Below are 18,752 nucleotides of genomic sequence, written 5' to 3' on the forward strand. Positions count from 1 at the left end.
CTGTAAAATGGAATAATAACACCCACCTTTCAGTGGGAAATCCTGTGTTATAATATTTCTGAAAGGCCCAGAATGTAGCAGGGATCAGTAGGAGAAACAGGATTCTATCATGGAAAAAGCATGGTTTTCTGAGTTGAACAGACCTAGGTGGGAAAACTCAGCTCTACTATTTATTAACCCTGTGACCCTGGGCATCCTCACTGCTCCTCAGTTTACTCACCAATGAGGCAGGACTAATAATCCATGTTTTATAAGCTTGTGAATATTAAATAAGACCACACGTGAAACACCCAAGAACATCGTGTAAAGAAAGCCTTGTCAGTAGCGGTTAAGATATCTCTCCGTTTCTGATATAGCCCCAAAATTATCTCTCAGAAAAGAGGGTGTCATTTGAAATTTTATTTTATACCAATCTCTCTTATTGTAGGGTTTCTCTCTCAACTCCTTTATTTTGAACACCCAACTACTTTCTGAAAAAGAGACCCTAGACCTGAAATCACCATAATCAATGATAGTTTTACCCACTTGTAAAGGTCCCTTAATGCAATCCTTTTTTTTAAAAAAGAGGCTGAGAAATTTTGTCCTTGAGAGAGTCCCAATTAAATGTTAAATGTAATTGTACATAAACCTTTTAAAAGATTTTTTCTTTTTCTTTGTAATCCCAATGATATAAAAGGGTTCACAGTGAGAACCAGATCTCCTTGCCTCTCCTGACCCTTAGTTCCCCACTTTCTTCCTGGGACACACCAATCTCAACCTGTTTCTTCCAGAGCCGTCTTCTGCTGTGCACCTTCTACACTGGCTGTACCTTGCTTTCAAATGTTTCCATATCCGCCATCTCATTCCTTTTAGCACCTTCATACTTTTCCATACACAGACTTATTTTTTTTGTTTTTTAAAAAGATTTTATTTATTTGAGAGAGAGAGAGAACGAGCAGGAGGAGGGGCAGAGGGAGAAGCAGGCTCTCCGTTGAGCAGGGAGCCGACCTTGGGACCTGAGCCCAGGACCCTGGGATCATGACCTGAGCCCAAGGCAGATACTTAACCACCTGAGTCACCCAGGTGCCCCTACTGAGACTTTTTATTTTTATTTTTTTTAAGATTTATTTATTCATGAGAGACACAGACTGAGAGAGAGAGAGAGGCAGAGACACAGGCAGAGGGAGAAGCAGGCTCCTCTCGGGGAGCCTGATGCGGGATTCGATCCTGGATCCTGGGGTCACGACCCAAGCCGAAGGCCAGCACCCAACTGCTGAGCCACCTGAGTTTGGTGTCCCAAACTTTTTAAAGATAACTTTAAGAAGCAGTATGGCCAGTGGGTGTGTTGCGGAGACCACCTGCAGGATGAAAAAAAAGCCAGGTAGCTACTTGCATGTCATGTGAACACTTGGATGGGCTGAGAAGACGTCCAGTGGCATCATCATATATGGGCTTTTGCAGTTTTTACTCTGAAAAGGCTAATGTGAAAACAGTATGATATACTTTGGGAAAAAAATATCTTAGGTGACTCAAAATGTGCCAGAGATACATATGAAAAATTTATTTTTTTAAAAGATTTTATTTATTTATTCATGAGAGACACAGAGACAGACAGAGACCCAGGCAGGGGAGAAACAGGCTCCATGCAGGGAGCCCGATGTGGGACTCAATCCTGGGACTCTAGGATTATGCCCTGAGCCACCCAGGTGTCCCCACATGGAAAATTTAAATTGTTGTCCCAAAAAATGCAAATTGATGAAAGCAGTATCTCAAATCAGTGGATTATGTTATACCTGATTTCAAATATGCATGTATAATTAAATGAATGAATTAAATATTACAGGTAGATACCTGACAATTTCATTGATATCTTTATAAGTTTAAATATTCAGAAAGTTTGCGGGGCTGGGGCGGGGGGCGGAATCTTCTCCTTAGGAAAATGGAGGCTGCCTTCTGCTACAGGTTGCTTGAGGCCCAATATTTAGCAGTCCTATTCTAAATAAGCAGAAATAAAAATAGGCACGGGCTAAAATGTCACCTTTATTACCAGGGACAGACAGGTGGGTTGTTAGCTAACCACTGAACCCCAGCAGCAAGCAGGCTTCCCTGTCCCCAGGTACTACAGAGCCAGACCACCAGTAAGGCAGCCCTCCTCCTCTACGGTAGTGCTCCCAAGGGCTGGCACAAAGCCAAGAGGCAGATCACTTCCATCTCCCCAGGACACAATACAGGCCCAGAGAGAGCCCAAGAATTCACTTACTGCAGGACTAGGCCGGGAGTAGAGAGGGGGCTTCCCCCACTGACATGGTATATTGGGGCATCTATTCCTTTAGACTAATCCTCACCACTTCCACAGGGCACGTAGGTTGTTCTATGGCGTGTGAAGGGTCCTCTCATTCCCTCAGGGCAGGAAGCATGTCTTCACCAGAATTGTTGGCATCAGCATCCTGCTTTTGACCTCCAGGTCAAATGAACAGCTCTGATCAGAGAATCCAGGGCAGCGAGATTGCAGCTGCTTCATGACTGAGAATTTAAGAGATCTTGCAGCGGCTGCACATCACCCAGGAGACTGAGAGTTTGGGGACTTTTCTCAAATATAACACTTTCCAGAGTTTATTTTAATTACTTGTTTAATGTTTGCCTTCATTGCTGGACTGAAGGTGCCTTGAAAGCAGAGACTGGGCTTGCCTTGCTCGCGGTGTCATCTTTATCATGCAACACAGTGCCTGGCACTTAAGTATTTGCTGAAAGGATGGATGGATGGATAGACGGGTGGGTGGGTGGGTGGTTCGATGGGGAATGTGCGGAGAGATGATTCAGGAAAATTGTAAAGATTAGAGATAATGCATATAAGGGATCCACCTCAGAATCTGGAATGTACCAGGCACTTAAAGATCCCTTTTCAGGTTTGGTAGAAAACCTCTCTTCCTCCTCTATCTCTGCACTAGGACTTTCTCTATTTGACTCTCAATATAATACAGCCAAGAGATCTTTCTTTCCCAGCCAGTAGTAACATTGCCAGGACCATGATTTATGAGCTACTTTCATGAGAATTTAGTCTATCACTGCTCCAACCACTATTTTTCCGAAGAGACACAAATGCCCTGTTGTAATAACAGAAGAAAGTGGCTCTTCTAAATGATAGCAGTGGATCTGGCTGGAGGTATAGCTAACTTGTCTTCTCTAAGGAAGAAGACATGCCTTCCTCAGGAAGGAGATGAATATAAGAATAACTGTCAAGAAATAACCGAGTGCAATAATCCCTTTTCCCTGTCCATTTCAACAGCACTTTTTGATCTAACTTTGCTATGTAATGTGCCACTTTTCTACCTTGTGCCCCAGTTACACGCACCTGTGGCCAGGAGCCGGATGCCCAGTAGGCAGGCAGTTCACATTTGTTGAATGAATGAATGCGTTGATGTCTTTATTTCATCTCCCTAACTGATTCCTTGTGGTTAGATTCTGCATCTTGCCTTCATATCTACACCAGTATCTAGTGCAGTATTTTGTGCCAAGTAGGCTGTAAGCTCTAGGTAAATATTTGTTGGATGAATAAATGAATGCCCAAAAGGGCTTCTGGAGGAAAGCCAAGAAGACATTCCTCTGATGAAAAGAATTTGTAAAGAGGCAGGCAGATGCTGGAAGGGAGAATGTGGGGGTGGGGGCTGGAGGAGGAAAGACAGGCCTCTAGGCTGAATGGAGGTAGTGGGTGTGGGGTGGTCTCTAAAGAAATGGCAGAAAGGGAATGATAAAGGAGGAAATTATCCAGTAGGAAACAGCTCCATCATGCCATGCCGGGAGGAAGCTGCATTTTGTAGAAACTTAGGGCAAGGAAGTAGGGAGAGGGCCCTAAGGGAGAGGGCGACCCGGACATGCAAGTGGTTTGGCAAGAGGTAAAGGCTAATGATATCCAATGATATCCAAATTACAGCTCCTACATCTTTTTCTTTCCCCCGGCCCTTGGCTTGGCCCCTTACTGGAGAGAGCTATTTGCTTCCATATCCCTGCCATACCTGCCTGAAGAGCTACTCATACTCACAGATTCTATTCAACAACTTTCATTCACTTACCCCATTTCACCCACCCACACTGCTTTGCAGGGTCATCAAAAACCTCCTTGTTGCTGAAGCAACAAGAGCAACAAGACCAAGCAATAAGGACCTCGTCCTTATCTCACTCAAACAGCTTCTGACACTATTGGCCTCGTCTCCGTCTCTAAATGTCTCTGGCCTCGCCTTTCATGTTAGTCTATCTCGTGGTTTCTCCCCTATCTCTCTGGTCCCTGGTCATTCCCCTCTTCCTCTTATCTTTTAACTATTGGTGCTCCTTGGAGGTTCTGTTCAAGGCCTTCTGTCCTCACTCTGAATGCTCATCTCAGGTCATGTCGTCTACTTTCAGGCTACAGCAGCCATCTGCATGTTGGGGCTTCCATTTCTAGATCCCCAGCCCAGTTTTCTCTTCTGAACTCCACACCTCCCAGATATGTTCACTTGGCTGTCCCATGGGCGTCTCTTTCCAACAGGGAAAAAGCCAAATGCATCACCATCTGCCAGGCCTACTTCTTCTCTGGTCTGCCTTGTTTCTGTGAATGGCATCACTCTCCATCCAGTTGTTTATGCCAAAAACATTTGTCTTCTTCTGTCCAAGCTCAGTGTGATTTTCTCTCCTTTCCTCCTCTGTTCACATCCAGTTCATCACCATGTCTTGTGGATTCTATCTTCTCAGTGCCTTTTGAATCCACGCCCATTTTCTCCATCTCCATTGTCACCATTGAGTTGAGACCACTAGTGTCACCCATCTGGGTTGCTGCCTAGCTCCCTCGTCACCCACCCACCACCTCTTTTCTTCCCTCTTCTCATCTTCTTTCCTTCTAGTCCTATTTCACACTGCACCTGGAATGGTCTTCTTAAAGTACAATCTAGATCCTGTGTCCTCCCTGTTTATATTTTCCTTTCCCTTTAGAACAAAGGTAAGCCCTTAGCATGGTTTTAAAAGCCCTTAATTATCTGACCCCTACTTATCTCTCTAATTCTTAGGTACTCTGAAACCTACACACCACCCCCCCATAGCCTATGTTTCAGCCAGCGGGCTAAACCACTTCTAGCTGTGAATGCCATGTTCTGTTTAGCCTCTGGTCCTTCCAGGCCATACCTTGGTCTGTGAGTCATACTCCATGAGCCCGTTTGTCCACAAAGGCACTTTTTGCCATTGGCTACTGTAGTAGATGTCCGGGTGATAGAGCAACTCTCTGACTAGGCTTAATGTGCTATGGTACCAGCAGTTAGTTATGTTTCTCTCAGTCTTTGGATCCTATAAGCCTTCACATTAAACTCTACTCCCCTTGGACTATTCTTTAAGGAGATCTGGACAGAGCTGCTGAAGGCCAGATGTAACTGACCAAGGCATGGGAAGGGCCTAATTGCCCTAGCCCCACTCAGCCTTCTAAAAATTGGCAAGTTTTGCCACAGACACCCTCCTATACATCTTCTTGCTGTATGATTGTCTCTTTATTTATCCCTTAGCAGAATTCAAGTTGGTTGTTTTTTTTTTTTTTTTTTTTTTTTTTTAGAATTCAAGTTTTGAGTCAGGGAACAATATCTGTCTTTCACTTATCCACTCATTATTGAGCATCTCTATATCCTGGGATACAACATTTAGGGTCATTTGTGTTGTGCTGTCTATGCCCAGACAAGGGATGAGTTGGGGCTAAACCCAGCCTGGACTCTCCTCACCAGGCCATGTGCTCTGTCTCAGGGCTCTGCCTCCCAGAGGAAGCATCTTTCTCACCCAAAGGTGCTGTCCAATTGCCAAGGCATTGCCAAACCTGCTTGAAAAAGATGCCTTTTTCTAATCACAAAAGGCACTTTATAGGCTAATGGTGACCCAGGCATCAGAGAACAAGATAAAGCACAAGCTCTTGCTCTCATAGTGCTGTCTGAACAAAGAAATAAACACATAGTAAAATTAATTCACATGGTAAAATGACTCTGCAAAGAATTAGAGGCTATATGAAAGACACCTTTAGATAAGATGGTCCTAGGAAGACATCTCCGAGGAGCCAGAACATTTAAGCTGAGATCCAGATATTAATGAGGCCAGCCATGTGGAAATCAGAGGAAAGAAATTGTATGAGAGCTGTAAGACTGCATTGATCTTGATGGATTCAAGAATGGAATGAAAGGCCAGAGTGGCTGAGGTATAGTGAGCAAACAAAGAGAGAAATGAGATGACCAGGGAGAGGGCCAGGGGCCACATGACGCAGAGCTCCATAAGCCTACTTGCCTTATTCACTGAGGTGTCCCCAGGGTCCGGGTCTTCATTGAGTTCAGTCAATACCTGTTGAATGGGAATCTCCTCTTGCTCTGTATATCAAACTAGTGGCCCAGAACTGAAGCTCTGTGTGGCCCCAGTGCCCTCTAGTGACCACAAACTCCAGCCCAAGGCCCTCAGTAGCTTCATCGTCTTCAGAAAATTCTCAGTTTAGCGTTGTCCTTGGGGCCCAGCCAAGTTTCTGGAATTTGTCTTATTAACTTACTACTTTCTGTTAGTTTCTGGAATTTGTCTTATTAATTATTCTCTGTAAGTAGGACTAAATCGGTTACAAAATCTCTGACATACAATCCACAGTAAGATTGACACCAGACCTTCATTCTTTACCCAAGCAGCAGTTTTCAGAGAGAATACGTAGTTGTCTAATTTCTCAGGGGAATGCAGGGAACGTGTACAGGTGGCAAGCATTAGAACACATTTCTGTATTCCCTAGCCAGTGTGACAACCAGAAAGCTCTGTAGCAGCCTCCATATCTCAATGTGTTGTGGCAGTTAGGATGATCTCCAGGGCATCATGCGGCTCAGGTGTGGCAGTGATTGGCTAGAATGGCCTGACAAGACCACAGCCACAGGCTACACACTAGCTTTCACATGACTTCTGAAGACCCAAGCTTGGGCATAGCGTGCATGTTGAGGGCATATTGCAGCGTGTGCACAAATGTGACATACTACTCATCCTGTCGTCGTTCAATTTCATTTGGATCCCAACCCACTCTGGGCCCATTAAGCTAATCACCCAACAAATTTTGAACTGTGGTCTCATTGCAAGGCTGTCCCATGTATGATTGAAAAACCTGTTTTCCACCCAACTTCCCTGGAAGGAGCTCACTGACTGCAGCCTATTTGCAAATGTGTGCATCAATTAATCAAAAGTGACAGCAGAGACCTGGCTCTTCTGAGAGAGGGGATGGCAGAAGGAGGGGGCCAATTTTTTTCACCCTCTGTTTCCAAATAATCCCCCCACTGCCCCATGCAGTAACTGATGCAGATTTATTTGAAGTATCCTTAAGGATGGGTCATTTCCAGCTTTCCTGGTAGATCATTTTCTCTCTAAATTGGTGAATCTTTCACTGCTCACATTTTCCAGAGGCGCCACATGTGTTTTTCTGTTGGTCTAGTCATACACCACTGAGCCAACCAAAGGAATCTGGCTCTCCTTGATGTTTACAGGTGTTTCCTCCTTAGTTGTCACTTACTCAAGTGTAGCACATGGCGTTCTCTAAATTTTCTTCATTAATCAGTCCCCAAATTCCTTTACACTTGCTCCTCCGGTGATTCTACCAAGTCAACATATTTCTGGAGCTGAAAATGCCTGGAAGATTAGAGCCTTCCAGCTGCAGCTACGAAAATGAATGGGATTAATGTGTTTCCACCTCACTCCATGGCCGTATGTTTCCACAGGTTCACTCCCAGGAGCATTCTCTGCTTCCATTTGCTTCCCTGCAAATGCACACTTAAGCTTATCTGTGTATTTTCTAATTGAGTCTTAAGTGCATAAAAATTGAAATGTATACTGATGATAGCCAGTGTTGGTGAAGGTGTGGGAATACAGGCATTTGTTCACACGTTGTTGAGAGTTCCAACTGATACAACTTCAGAAGGCCTTTATTTATTTATTTGAGAGAGAGAGAGAGAGAGAGAGAGAGAGAGAAAGGGCAGTGGCAGAAGGAGAGAGAGAATCTCAAATAGACTCTGAGCTAAGCACAGATTCCGACTCAGGGCTCCATCTCAGGACCCTTGAGATCATGACCCAAACGGACGGAAACCAAGAATCTGTCACTTAACCAACTGAGCCATCAACGGAAGGTTATTTTAACAGCTTTTGAAACAAAAAATACAGAGACCCTTCACTCAGCGTTTAACATATCATTGCAGCTTTGTTTTTAGTAATGGATACTTCAAAGTAGCCTAAATGTTCATCAGCTGGAAACAAGCATAAATGAATTAAATACATTTGAGTATACTCATAGAGTGGAAGACCGAGTCACAGGTTTAAAAAAAAATGCCAATACAGATCTCTGTGTGCTGACATGGAAAAGATGCCTAGGGAATATCATCAAGTTTAAAAGCAAATTGCAAAACAGTGTATGTGATAGGAGACCATTTTTATAAATTTTTATTCCAGCCATTTATAGGACAAAATCCAGGCAGAGCCACATAAATTGATTAATGGTACTTTTTGTGAGGTTGATGGCTTTCTAAGATATACATTTTTCAGTTGTTGGAATTTTTCTGTTTTTCACCAATGTGTATTCCTTTTAAGTTCAGTAAAAACAGTGGAGATCTTAAATTATTTTTGTGATGCTTTCAATCTAGAAAGATGACTTTTTATGACAAGTGCTCTGTATGGCCCCTGTTGCCCTGTCCTTGGGTCTCAGCTGTGGAGGAGCTTTCCATGCCCTGACACCAAAATTCTTTGTCCTTCCCCCAAAGCTCAAAATGGCAGTGCTTCTCTTCAGAGTTTAGTTACTTATGTTACTTACTTAACAGGATTTAGTTACTTTAGTTAATTAGCTCAGCACATAAGGTTTTCTTGATTACTTCCAAGTTTTAAGGTGCACCTCCAGGTCTCTTTAACCAGCTCTGCTTTGCTTGTTGTTTAGTATGTTTGGATTATTTATTTATTATTTCATGTGAGTGGTTTTATGACCTGTTTTTGTAAGATTTTGGTACTTTTCTAAAGATCTATATCTTTTTTCTCTCCTTCCACTCCCTTTCATGAGAGGAAATATCTGCTTCCCAACTTGTTTAGAATTGCTCATTAATATTTATTTCACAAATTCTTTAAAAGAGGGCCAAGGGGATTTGGCATGGCCTTCTGCTACAGAAGCCCTTGTCTTGTTTCTTTTGCTTTCACTCTTAGCTCTTCCTGAACTAAAACTGTACATGCTGCCTGTGTTATTGTAAGAATTATTTTTGTTGGGTCTTTTTTACTTCTCCTTTATTTTCAGAGTGGTGATTGATTGATTGATTGATCTGAGAGAGATAGAGAGTGTGCATACTTGCACACGTGTGTGGGGAGGGACAGAGGGCAAGAATCTCAAGCAGATTCCTGGCCCAGGGAGGGGCCCGACACGGGGCTTGATATCATGACCCATGAGATCATGATGTGAGCCAAAACCAAGAGTGCCACACTTAACCAGCTGAGCCACCCAGGTGCCCCTAAAAATAAAATCTTTAAAAAAAGAGAAAAATCACCTGGCACTCCAGTGAATTTATTTCTTATTTATTTACATTTTTATACAAGCAATATAATCAGAAAATTAGAAAATGCAGCTGAAAAAAATGAAGAGAAAAATAGAAATCACCTATATTTTCACTATCAGTTATAGCAACTGTTAATAATATAGCCTTATAGATAATTTATATATATATACCTATCTTTTCTAAAAAAAATGGGATTATACTTACTAAATAATTTTATAACCTGACCCTCTTTGTTAATATTTTTCTTTTTTGTCTTTCAAGCTTCACAAGAATCAATGTAACAAACCTGCTATACAATGTGTATTTTTCTTGATTCAATACATATAAATGGGGGTGGGATGCCTGGCAAAGTTGTCTGATGGGTCAGAAGCCTGGAAGACAGAAAGCTTCCGGCTTTTATCCCTCTTTGGCCTCTTCCTTGTTTATGACCTTGAGAAGGCCCACTTGGTCATTCTGTGTTTCATTTTCCTCATTTGCCAAATGAGGAAGGTGAACTAAATGACCTAGAAAACCTATTCCCGGTTTGAAAAAAGGAAAAAAAAAGTGTTAGGCTATCCCAGTGTAAAGTAGAGCTTTGAAAAGTATTCCATGAACTCAGGGCAAATGTGCATGCTGGTAGGGCAGTGTTGGAGGCAGTTTAAGATGTATTTCAACATATTAAAAATATTTTGCGCCTTGTCTCTTGACCCAGGTCTCGTAACAGTGTGCTTTAGTGGTTTGCGAAACATGTCTCTAAGACCAAGGTAATTATAGATGTTCCACCGAAGCATGACAAATGGCCTCTCACTTTGAATTCTTTAATGGGAAAGAAAAACCTTCCATGACAACAGCACTGGAACTTAATTACAGGCTCCAGATCCAGGGGTAAGAATAGAGATAGTCGTGGCTATGGCTTAGGGACAGAAGACAACTGGGAAGAACCAGGAGAGGGGTGATGTAAGACTGACAACACAATGATGACATCAGTGGGGCTACATGAAGAACTTACTATTTGCTGGGTGCTGTCCCAAGAACTTGAAATCCCGTATCTCATTTAATTCCCACAGTGACTCTAAGAGATAGGTTAGGAGGTAGGCACTTTTATTTCTTCTGTTTTACAAAGATGCGTATTGGGAGGCTCTTAAAGAAGTTAAGTAACCTGCTTCAAGTTATTCAGCCAGTCGTTGCAGAGGTAAAATTTCAACCTTGAGAGTTTTCTTACTTAACACATGCTATTTGAATGTCTGTTATATGCCAGGCACCTGTCTTGGGGCTGCAGATGCCAAGAGTGAATGAGGCAAAATTCCTGTTTACATGGAGTTTGGCTAATAGTGGGATGAGCCCAGTAATAACAAGCCAACAAATCAATAAATAATTTCAGACAGCAATAAATGCTATGAAGGAGAGTGACCAGAGTTGGGGGAAGGCAACTTTACACAAGATTGTCGGGGAAGGCCCTTGGGAAGTGACATGTGAGCTGAGCCCTACATAATGGAATAAGTCAGCCATGCAAAGATGTATTAGAGAGCATTTTATGTGGAAGGTCCACAAGAGCAATGGCTGGGGACTTGGAAGAGCTTGACTTGCTCTAGAAATAGAGAAAGTTAGCATTTCTGGGTAAGTGTAAAAGGGCAAAATGTCTGCAAAAGAGGCAAAGAGCCAGCCAGGGACCAGATGACCCAGGATCTTGTAGAGCACAGTAAGGTTTGTATATCTTATGCCAAATGCGGAAGGAAGACATTGCAGAATTTTAAGCAGGGAAGCCCTATGATCTCTAGTCTCTATAGGTGGCCTTCTTCACCTCTATGTAATATTGCTAACAAGGACCAATTAGAAAGGAATAAATTGTTCTGTAGCATGCAGGGCAGCCTAAATGAAAGTTATAAAGTTCAGAGCCAGTGTTTCAGATGAAACAAAATGCTAGGTTTTTCACAAAACAGCAAGACTCTAATGGACAGGGAGGGATCCTTTAATCTAAACTTCTGACTTTAGTTAAGAAGACCTTTGGGGCACGTCGGTGGCTCAGTCAGTTAAGCATCCAACTCTTGATTTCTACTCAGGTCATGATGTCAGGCTCTGCGTCATCAGGCTCCATGCTCAGTGGGGAGTCTGCTTAAGGTTCTCTCTCCCTCTCCCACTGCCCCTCCCTCCCTCTCTCTCTCAAGTAAATAAATAAAGCTTTTTAAAAAGATAAGACCTTAGGAGATCTATGTGGAGCATGTGAGCTATATTTAAAACCTACATTAGGAAGACTGCTGCTTCTCTTTGGGGACCTTCCCTCAACATGCAGAGAATTGCACTCTAGGTACTAAACATTCTTGACCACATCTTGGTCTGGGGATTATGCTTCCTCACAGAACAAATCTCATCCCAAATCATAAGACATTATAGCTTTTTGTAGATGGCATCTCAGGGATTTACATCTCTATACAATCTGGGGTGTGTGTGTGTGTGTGTGTGTGTGTGTGTGTGTGTGTGTGTGTATTGATCTTTATCTTTGAAAATGTTGGAGGGGAAGTGTGGGGGGATGGGATAACTGGGTGATGGGCATTAGGAGGGCACTTCAAGTAATGAGCAACTGATGAATCACTGAATTATACCTCTGAAACCAATAGTACAGTAATTGTTAATTAAAATGAATTTAAATAAACAAAAATAAACTCACCTAAAAAAATATTTTTGAAAGTGCCATCAATATTTTAACATACAAGACCTGACTTTTCTGGCGAGGTGAGCATGTATAGATGTTTCTATTTTATTTGTAAACTTGGCAACTTGATTTATTTCATTTGAATGGTTTTTATAAACAAATGCTCAGGTTACTTCATTAAAGTTGATTTCTGTCATATATAGGGTGAAATTAGTGGCCGGTTTGGGGTAAAAACTCACTATTACAAGATATTGTTCTACTTTGATGAAACTATGAAGCATTTCACTTTTATGGGCAAATTAAGTTTGAATAACAGCATAAACCATTATTAATGCACTGTATTTGAGTGTGCACTTATGTGGCTGATTATCCATAGGTAAGTTCTATACAGACCTAACAATATGGATTTATTTGAATGAAACTGCATTTGGAGGCATTTCGTTGCCTCTGTGATTGGGTGGGCCCCAGAGAGCAAGACATTAATTGTGAAAGAATTTAATTTAAGCTACACAACTGTAATTAAGTAGGATTTGGGGAAGTTCACCACTCTTGCATTAGTTTTTCTATAAATAGCATATTTGTTTCTCAGGAGGGGAAAAATTCTCGAACTATCTTGGTGCATGAAGTCAGAGAAGATCTAGTCCTTGGCATGAAAGTAGTACGTGACAGTAGCATAGGGACAAAGGTGGTAGGAGGATGGCTGTCTGATGCCTTGGGGATACAGAGTGACAAAAACATTCCCTCATATAAAGGCGCTGAATTAGAGAACTCTTAAGGCTCCCCTCAGCTCAGTGTTCTATGATTTGAGGGAAAGGATTCTCCCCTCTGGCTGTTTAGGCTAAGTATGTTTTACCAAGGCCTTAGCTACATGTTCAGGACGGCTCGAATAATTCCGTCAGAATTATAAATTCAGCTGTCAGCACTGGGATTGTTGAATTGACTGAACAAGCAGATTTTCTCCCATTGTCTGTTTTCTAGATTGATGAATAACAATTTTATCCTCTCCGTTTTGTTGTAACTCTTTCACTCTGACACTTCTGATTGCTGAGAGGTGTTCTAGAAATTTCCTAAGTCACATATTGGAGTAAATTCAAGGAGATAATGCAATTCCAATTGAATCATCAGTGTCTCTGCTGTCAGACCCAGTCATTTTAGGAGTTCAGTTGGTTGAGTTGCACAACTTCCCAGATTTAATATTACATACTTGCCACTTTACGTCTTGCCCTCAAGTCTTAATAAATGGGCTAAAGGTCTGATGGGAAACTGTGAGATAAATTATATGTTTATTATGCCAAGTTAAGTAAATACTGTTTGAAAGGATTACTGGAGGGTACAATCAAGTTAATTGCTTTAAAAATCTTTTCTGATTTACTGGGCTCTATGAAAATGGTTAAGCAATTGATTTCTGTCGTGGTAAGTGATCTGAAGAGAGTGGTGTTGAGTCCACCAGGGTTGCCATGCGCATTTCCTTCCTCATGGCTGGAATTGTCCCATAAATGAGCAGAGAGGGCCCCCTGGGACCAGAATGCAAGTACTGCTGACAGACTGTTGTTCCTCCAAAGAAGACACATGTTGACAGTTTGACGTTCAGGATGACAGATTGATTTTTTTTTCTTTTTTATTCTAGATGCTGAAGAATACCAGCCTCCAATATGGAAATCATACTGTGAGTATTTGAGATGAGAATCTCCCCAGAAGTCTTCAGTAGGTCTGCCTTTTGAACAATTCTTGCTGTTGATTTAATGCACACAAGGAATCCCACATCACGGCACTGAAAACCCAAATCTTTCTTTTTCCACTAAGGAGAGATTTTAGTCAGAGTGAGCTGTACAGCACTCTCCCCTGGCCAGGACCCCAAAGGGCAGGCTGCCTGTGACCCCCTTCAGGAATACTTAGGAAAAAGAAATATGCATTCTAATTCCCTACCTTTTGATTTGGGGCTTTCCTTTTATTTTTTTCCCCAGAGTTGGTCAACAAGGGCAAATGTGCTGACTTCCATGAATTACATTCTTAGCTGATCACCCTATAGCTGTAATATCATAGACATTTACCACAGAAAATAGCAACAGATAGTAAAGAATAATATTTGGTCACTCAGGGTGACACCTTAGAAACAGATCGTATCTGGTCATCAGTCAGCAATTCAGCTCCCTTCAGGAAGGCAGGCAGTTGTCATCACATCAAGCTCATTTTCTCTTTCCTTTGTATAATCTGCCTAAGTCATTCTCCAACAAGAGAGAGAAGGAGTGTGGTAGATGGGAAACCCACTGTGCTGACAACCAGGAGACACATGTTCTTGTTCAGGCTCTGATTCTGGACAGCAATAATAAGAATAATTATTACGATCATTATTGATGTTACCATTGTTTCTACCACCCATGAGACCTGCCCTGTGCCAGCCGCTGTGCCAGCTGTGTGCCTGAACTCTCAAATTCTCACCACAGCCCTAAGCGACGGCTGCCATGATTACCCCTGTTCCGCATACAAGGAAACCACAGCTCAGGGAGGTTCAGTAACTTGGCATATGGTCTGCATCTCTGAGTGCATGGGACTGGCATGCAGAGTGAACCCAGAAGCAAGCCTGACCCACAGCCTACAAGTTTTCAGGACTTTTTTTTCCTTCCAAGATTTATTTATTTAAGAAAGAGAGACAGGGTGCCAATGTGAGGAGGGCAAGGGGCAGAAAGAGAGAATTCCCAAGCCAGCTCCTCACTGAGTTTAGAGCCCTCCATGGGGCTTGATCTCATGACCCTGAGATCACAACCTGAGCCAAAACCAAGAATCATACCTGTAACCCACTGATCCACCCAGGTGCCCCTCCACTTAAACTTTTACACATCAATATATACATACACACAGAGACACATATATACATATGCTCATGTATAAATCTGTTACAAAAGCAAAACAAAAAAAAGCAAAATAGACAAGACATTACAGAATACATAAAACTGAGAGTGAAATGTGTCATAATTGACAAACCAGCCTCTATCCCATATTCCATGTCTCCTTCCTACTTCCCCGTCAATTTTGGAAGGCATATCCTTCCAAGTGTTCAAAATATATATGCCTAATATTAAGGCTTTTTGCTGTTGTTCCCTTTTGAAAAAAAAAATGGGTTATGCTGTACTTGGTGTCCTTCAACTTGCTTGTTTCACTTCACAAATACCTTGCTTTTATCTTTCCATGTCAGCATATATAGAGGCACCTCATTCTTATTACATGAGTCTGTTCTTCCATCTGTGAAATAAAGGGGTTGTGCTGGGTCTCTAAGGGCTCTTCCAATCTAATGTTCTGCATTCTGATCTTCTATTTTAAAAGGCAGTGCTAATGACTTAGTAATTGGATGTTTTTGTTTGTTTGTTTCCTAATGGAGTGTGAAGAGCTCTGACAGTAAATCAACAAAATATCTGTAGTGAGAGGCACTGGGTGTTCCATGACTTACTGTGCTTTGCACACTGCTTTGCACACAGCCTTGCATACATCAACTAGCCAATAAATATTTGTTGAGTGAATGCCACCGCAGAGAGTTCTGCTGAAGCGAAAAGATGGCATTGGCTCAAATTCATTTCGCCTTTTGCTAAGAAGCTTTGGCCACCCAATACATCTCTTAAAAGTGCTGCTGTGTCCTAAGGAAGGTAGAAAACACATTGCTAATTACATGTTTACAATATCAATTTCACCCTAGTATATTGGTTTTAAGTTTGATCTGGGGGTCTAACCGAGTTATGCTTTTTAAAAAAATTATTTGCTCTGAAATCACAAAACTTTAGACAGAAGGGATAATTGGGACCATTTAATACAAACTTAATGGCATATATGAAACTGCTTTTTATTACATCCAACTAATAGTCATTCTGGCTCTAGTTAAGGGCCTCTAGTGATGCAGAACATCAAAACTGAAAGGAGTATGTGGCCATATGTACCATTCATGGCATCAAAACCACTTTGCCTAAAGGTATATACAGAGCATCACTGAGAAAGAACTCTCTTTTGGCTGTCCTGGATGCATAAATTGAATTTGAGTGCTGGGCCACTTATAAATTCACCTGACCATATTATTCCCAAGCTCATGCTACTCTATCTTATTCCCAAGACCATTCATTTGGTCTTTCAGCAAACAACAGGAGTACCTCTTGCATGTTAGAGCATAAGTATTAGGAATCAAAAATGACTAACTTGTGATCCATACTTTTCTCCAGTTTACAGTCTTGTAGGGGAGGCAAATATAAACCAATTAACTTATAATGCAAATGGCTTTAGTAACAATATATTACTCCTCCACTTCCTGGAATTAGAGAAGGCTATAAAACAGGTTAAATTTGCATGTGCGTCTTTTTTTTTTTTTTTTATTGCAAATAGGCTCCACGCCTAACATGGGGCTTAAACTCATGACCCTGAGATCAAGAGTCACATACCCTATCTACTGAGCCACAGACACCCCTGTATATGGGTCTTGAAGAATGAACAAAAGGAGGAATCTTAGGGCCTTGCAGAGCTTCATGAGATACTTTTCAAATTCAAATATACTAAAACCGTAGCATTTTCCTGATCTGAAAAGCCAAAAAATTTCAGACTGTGAAATTTGCTTTATTTTAAATAACCTGCTGTTAAACCCATTTTGAACTTCAGGAATCACCAAGCCTTTCTCTTTGAAATGTTCACAAACCATCCTTTGAAAGTTAATTTTAGATATTGATGTCAAACTCATTAGCGTATCATTTATGGAATACACGTTTTTCCATCACACACACTTTTTTTTAACTCTAGTGATTATTTGGTCCTATGAAATCTCTCATATATTTACTAGAGGCAGTACATTTTTACCATATTATAGGACTTCATTCTAAAAATTATGATTTTTAATTGTTATAGAAGTGTTTAGGTATGTCTTAGATTTTATTGCCTATTATTAGACATAACTTTCACTTATTTGATATCAGATTCTTAACATGAGATGCTAGTCCTAATTATGACATTATTCCTAAAGAAAATTAGTCTACTTGATGACAATCCACTTTAAAAAGTGGTTTCTAAGTTTTAATGCTAATTGCAATGCTCTTGGTTGCAAGTATCTACAGTTTACTTTCCTGATACTTTAAGCAAAGTCTTAGAATTGAGTCTCAGTCTCGACTGACCTGCATTACCCATTCCTAACTCCAACACTGTGGTCAAAGAATTGGAATATGCTGCTGCCCTGAACTAATCAGGGATGAGCCATATGTAATCCACATAACTGGAGAATTATGAGTACTGTTGCAATGGGAAAGATGGAAATGGATGTTGGGAAGGCAACCACAAATGTCTGGCTTAGAAATTTAGAGGAATAGGAACCTTAAAAATCATCTCTCTCACTATTTTATTTAAAGTAGATTGTTCATTCATCACGCATTCAGCAAATACATATTAAGTCTTTGCCTTAAGCCAAACACTGTGCTTAGAGTTGTGAGACCAAAGGGATGGATAAATCCCGGTCCTGACTCAGAAAACCACGATGTCATAAGATGGAGTCCTTTAACTCCCTGCATTCTCTGCTCCCTTCCCTTTCTTAAAACCTAATGCTATCACTTCCTGGGCTGTCTCCATAAGAATAATTTTGTCCCAAAGTATCATATATCTGCAGCTAGTCCTTAATATTCAAGACCAAACCTCAAAACATTGATGACGGCCCTAAGAAAGTTTTGGTTTCAGTTTTTTACAAGAAAAGCTATCTTCAAGTTCACTTTAAAAACATAAACAAGCACATGAGAAAATGCTCTGCTTCACTTGCAAGTTTGGGAAATACAAATAGAAACCAGGGAACTACAAATAGAAACCACAATGAATACCACCTCACACCAGTGAGAATGGGGAAAATTAACAAGACAGGAAACAGCAAATGTGGGAGAGGATGTGGAGAGAGGGGAACCCTCTTGCACTGTTGGTGGGAATGTGAACTGGTGCAGCCACTCTGGAAAACTGTGTGGAGGTTCCTCAAAGAGTTAAAAATAGTTCTGCCCTACAACCAGCATTGCACTGATGGAGATTTACCCCAAAATACAGATGCAGTGAAATGGCAGGACACCTGCACCCCAGTGTTTACAGCAGCAATGTCCACAATAGCCAAACTGTGGAAGGAGCCTCGGTGTCCATCAAAAGATGAATGGATAAAGAAGCTGTGGTCTATGTATACAATGGAATATTCCTCAGCCATTAGAAACGATGAATACCCACCATTTGCTTTGACGTGGATGGACCTGGAGGGTATTATGCTGAGTGAAATAAGTCAATCGGAAAAGGACAAACATTATATGGTCTCCCATTCATTTAGGGAATATAAAAATTAGTGAAAGGGAATAAAGGGAAATGAGAGAAAATGAGTGAAAATATCAGTGAGGGTGACAAAAGATGAGAGACTCCTAACTCTGGGAAATGAGCAAGGGGTAGTGGAAGGGGAGGTGGGCGGGGGTTGGGGTGACTGGGTGATGGGCACTGAGGGGGGCACCTGGTGGGATGAGCACTGGGTGTTATGCGATATGTTGGCAAATTGAACTCTAATTAAAAAAGTAAAAAAATAAAAATTAAAAAATTAAAAATAAATAAATAAATAAGTAAATAAAGCCACATTC

General features: G+C 41.4%; 1 protein-coding gene across 1 annotated transcript in view; it reads left to right on the top strand.

Moving 5' to 3' along the window:
• The window catches only part of CHN2 (chimerin 2), a 297,062-nt gene that overhangs the window by 136,068 nt on the left and 142,242 nt on the right, over positions 1 to 18,752 (top strand). The window contains exon 2 of the mRNA XM_041728083.1: positions 13,772 to 13,810. Coding sequence (XP_041584017.1) covers positions 13,772 to 13,810 — 39 coding nt within the window. The remainder of the gene's footprint in view (positions 1 to 13,771; positions 13,811 to 18,752) is intronic.

This window comes from Vulpes lagopus, chromosome 13 (assembly GCF_018345385.1).
Source record: "Vulpes lagopus strain Blue_001 chromosome 13, ASM1834538v1, whole genome shotgun sequence".
In the NCBI taxonomy this organism is placed as follows: Eukaryota; Metazoa; Chordata; class Mammalia; order Carnivora; family Canidae; genus Vulpes; species Vulpes lagopus.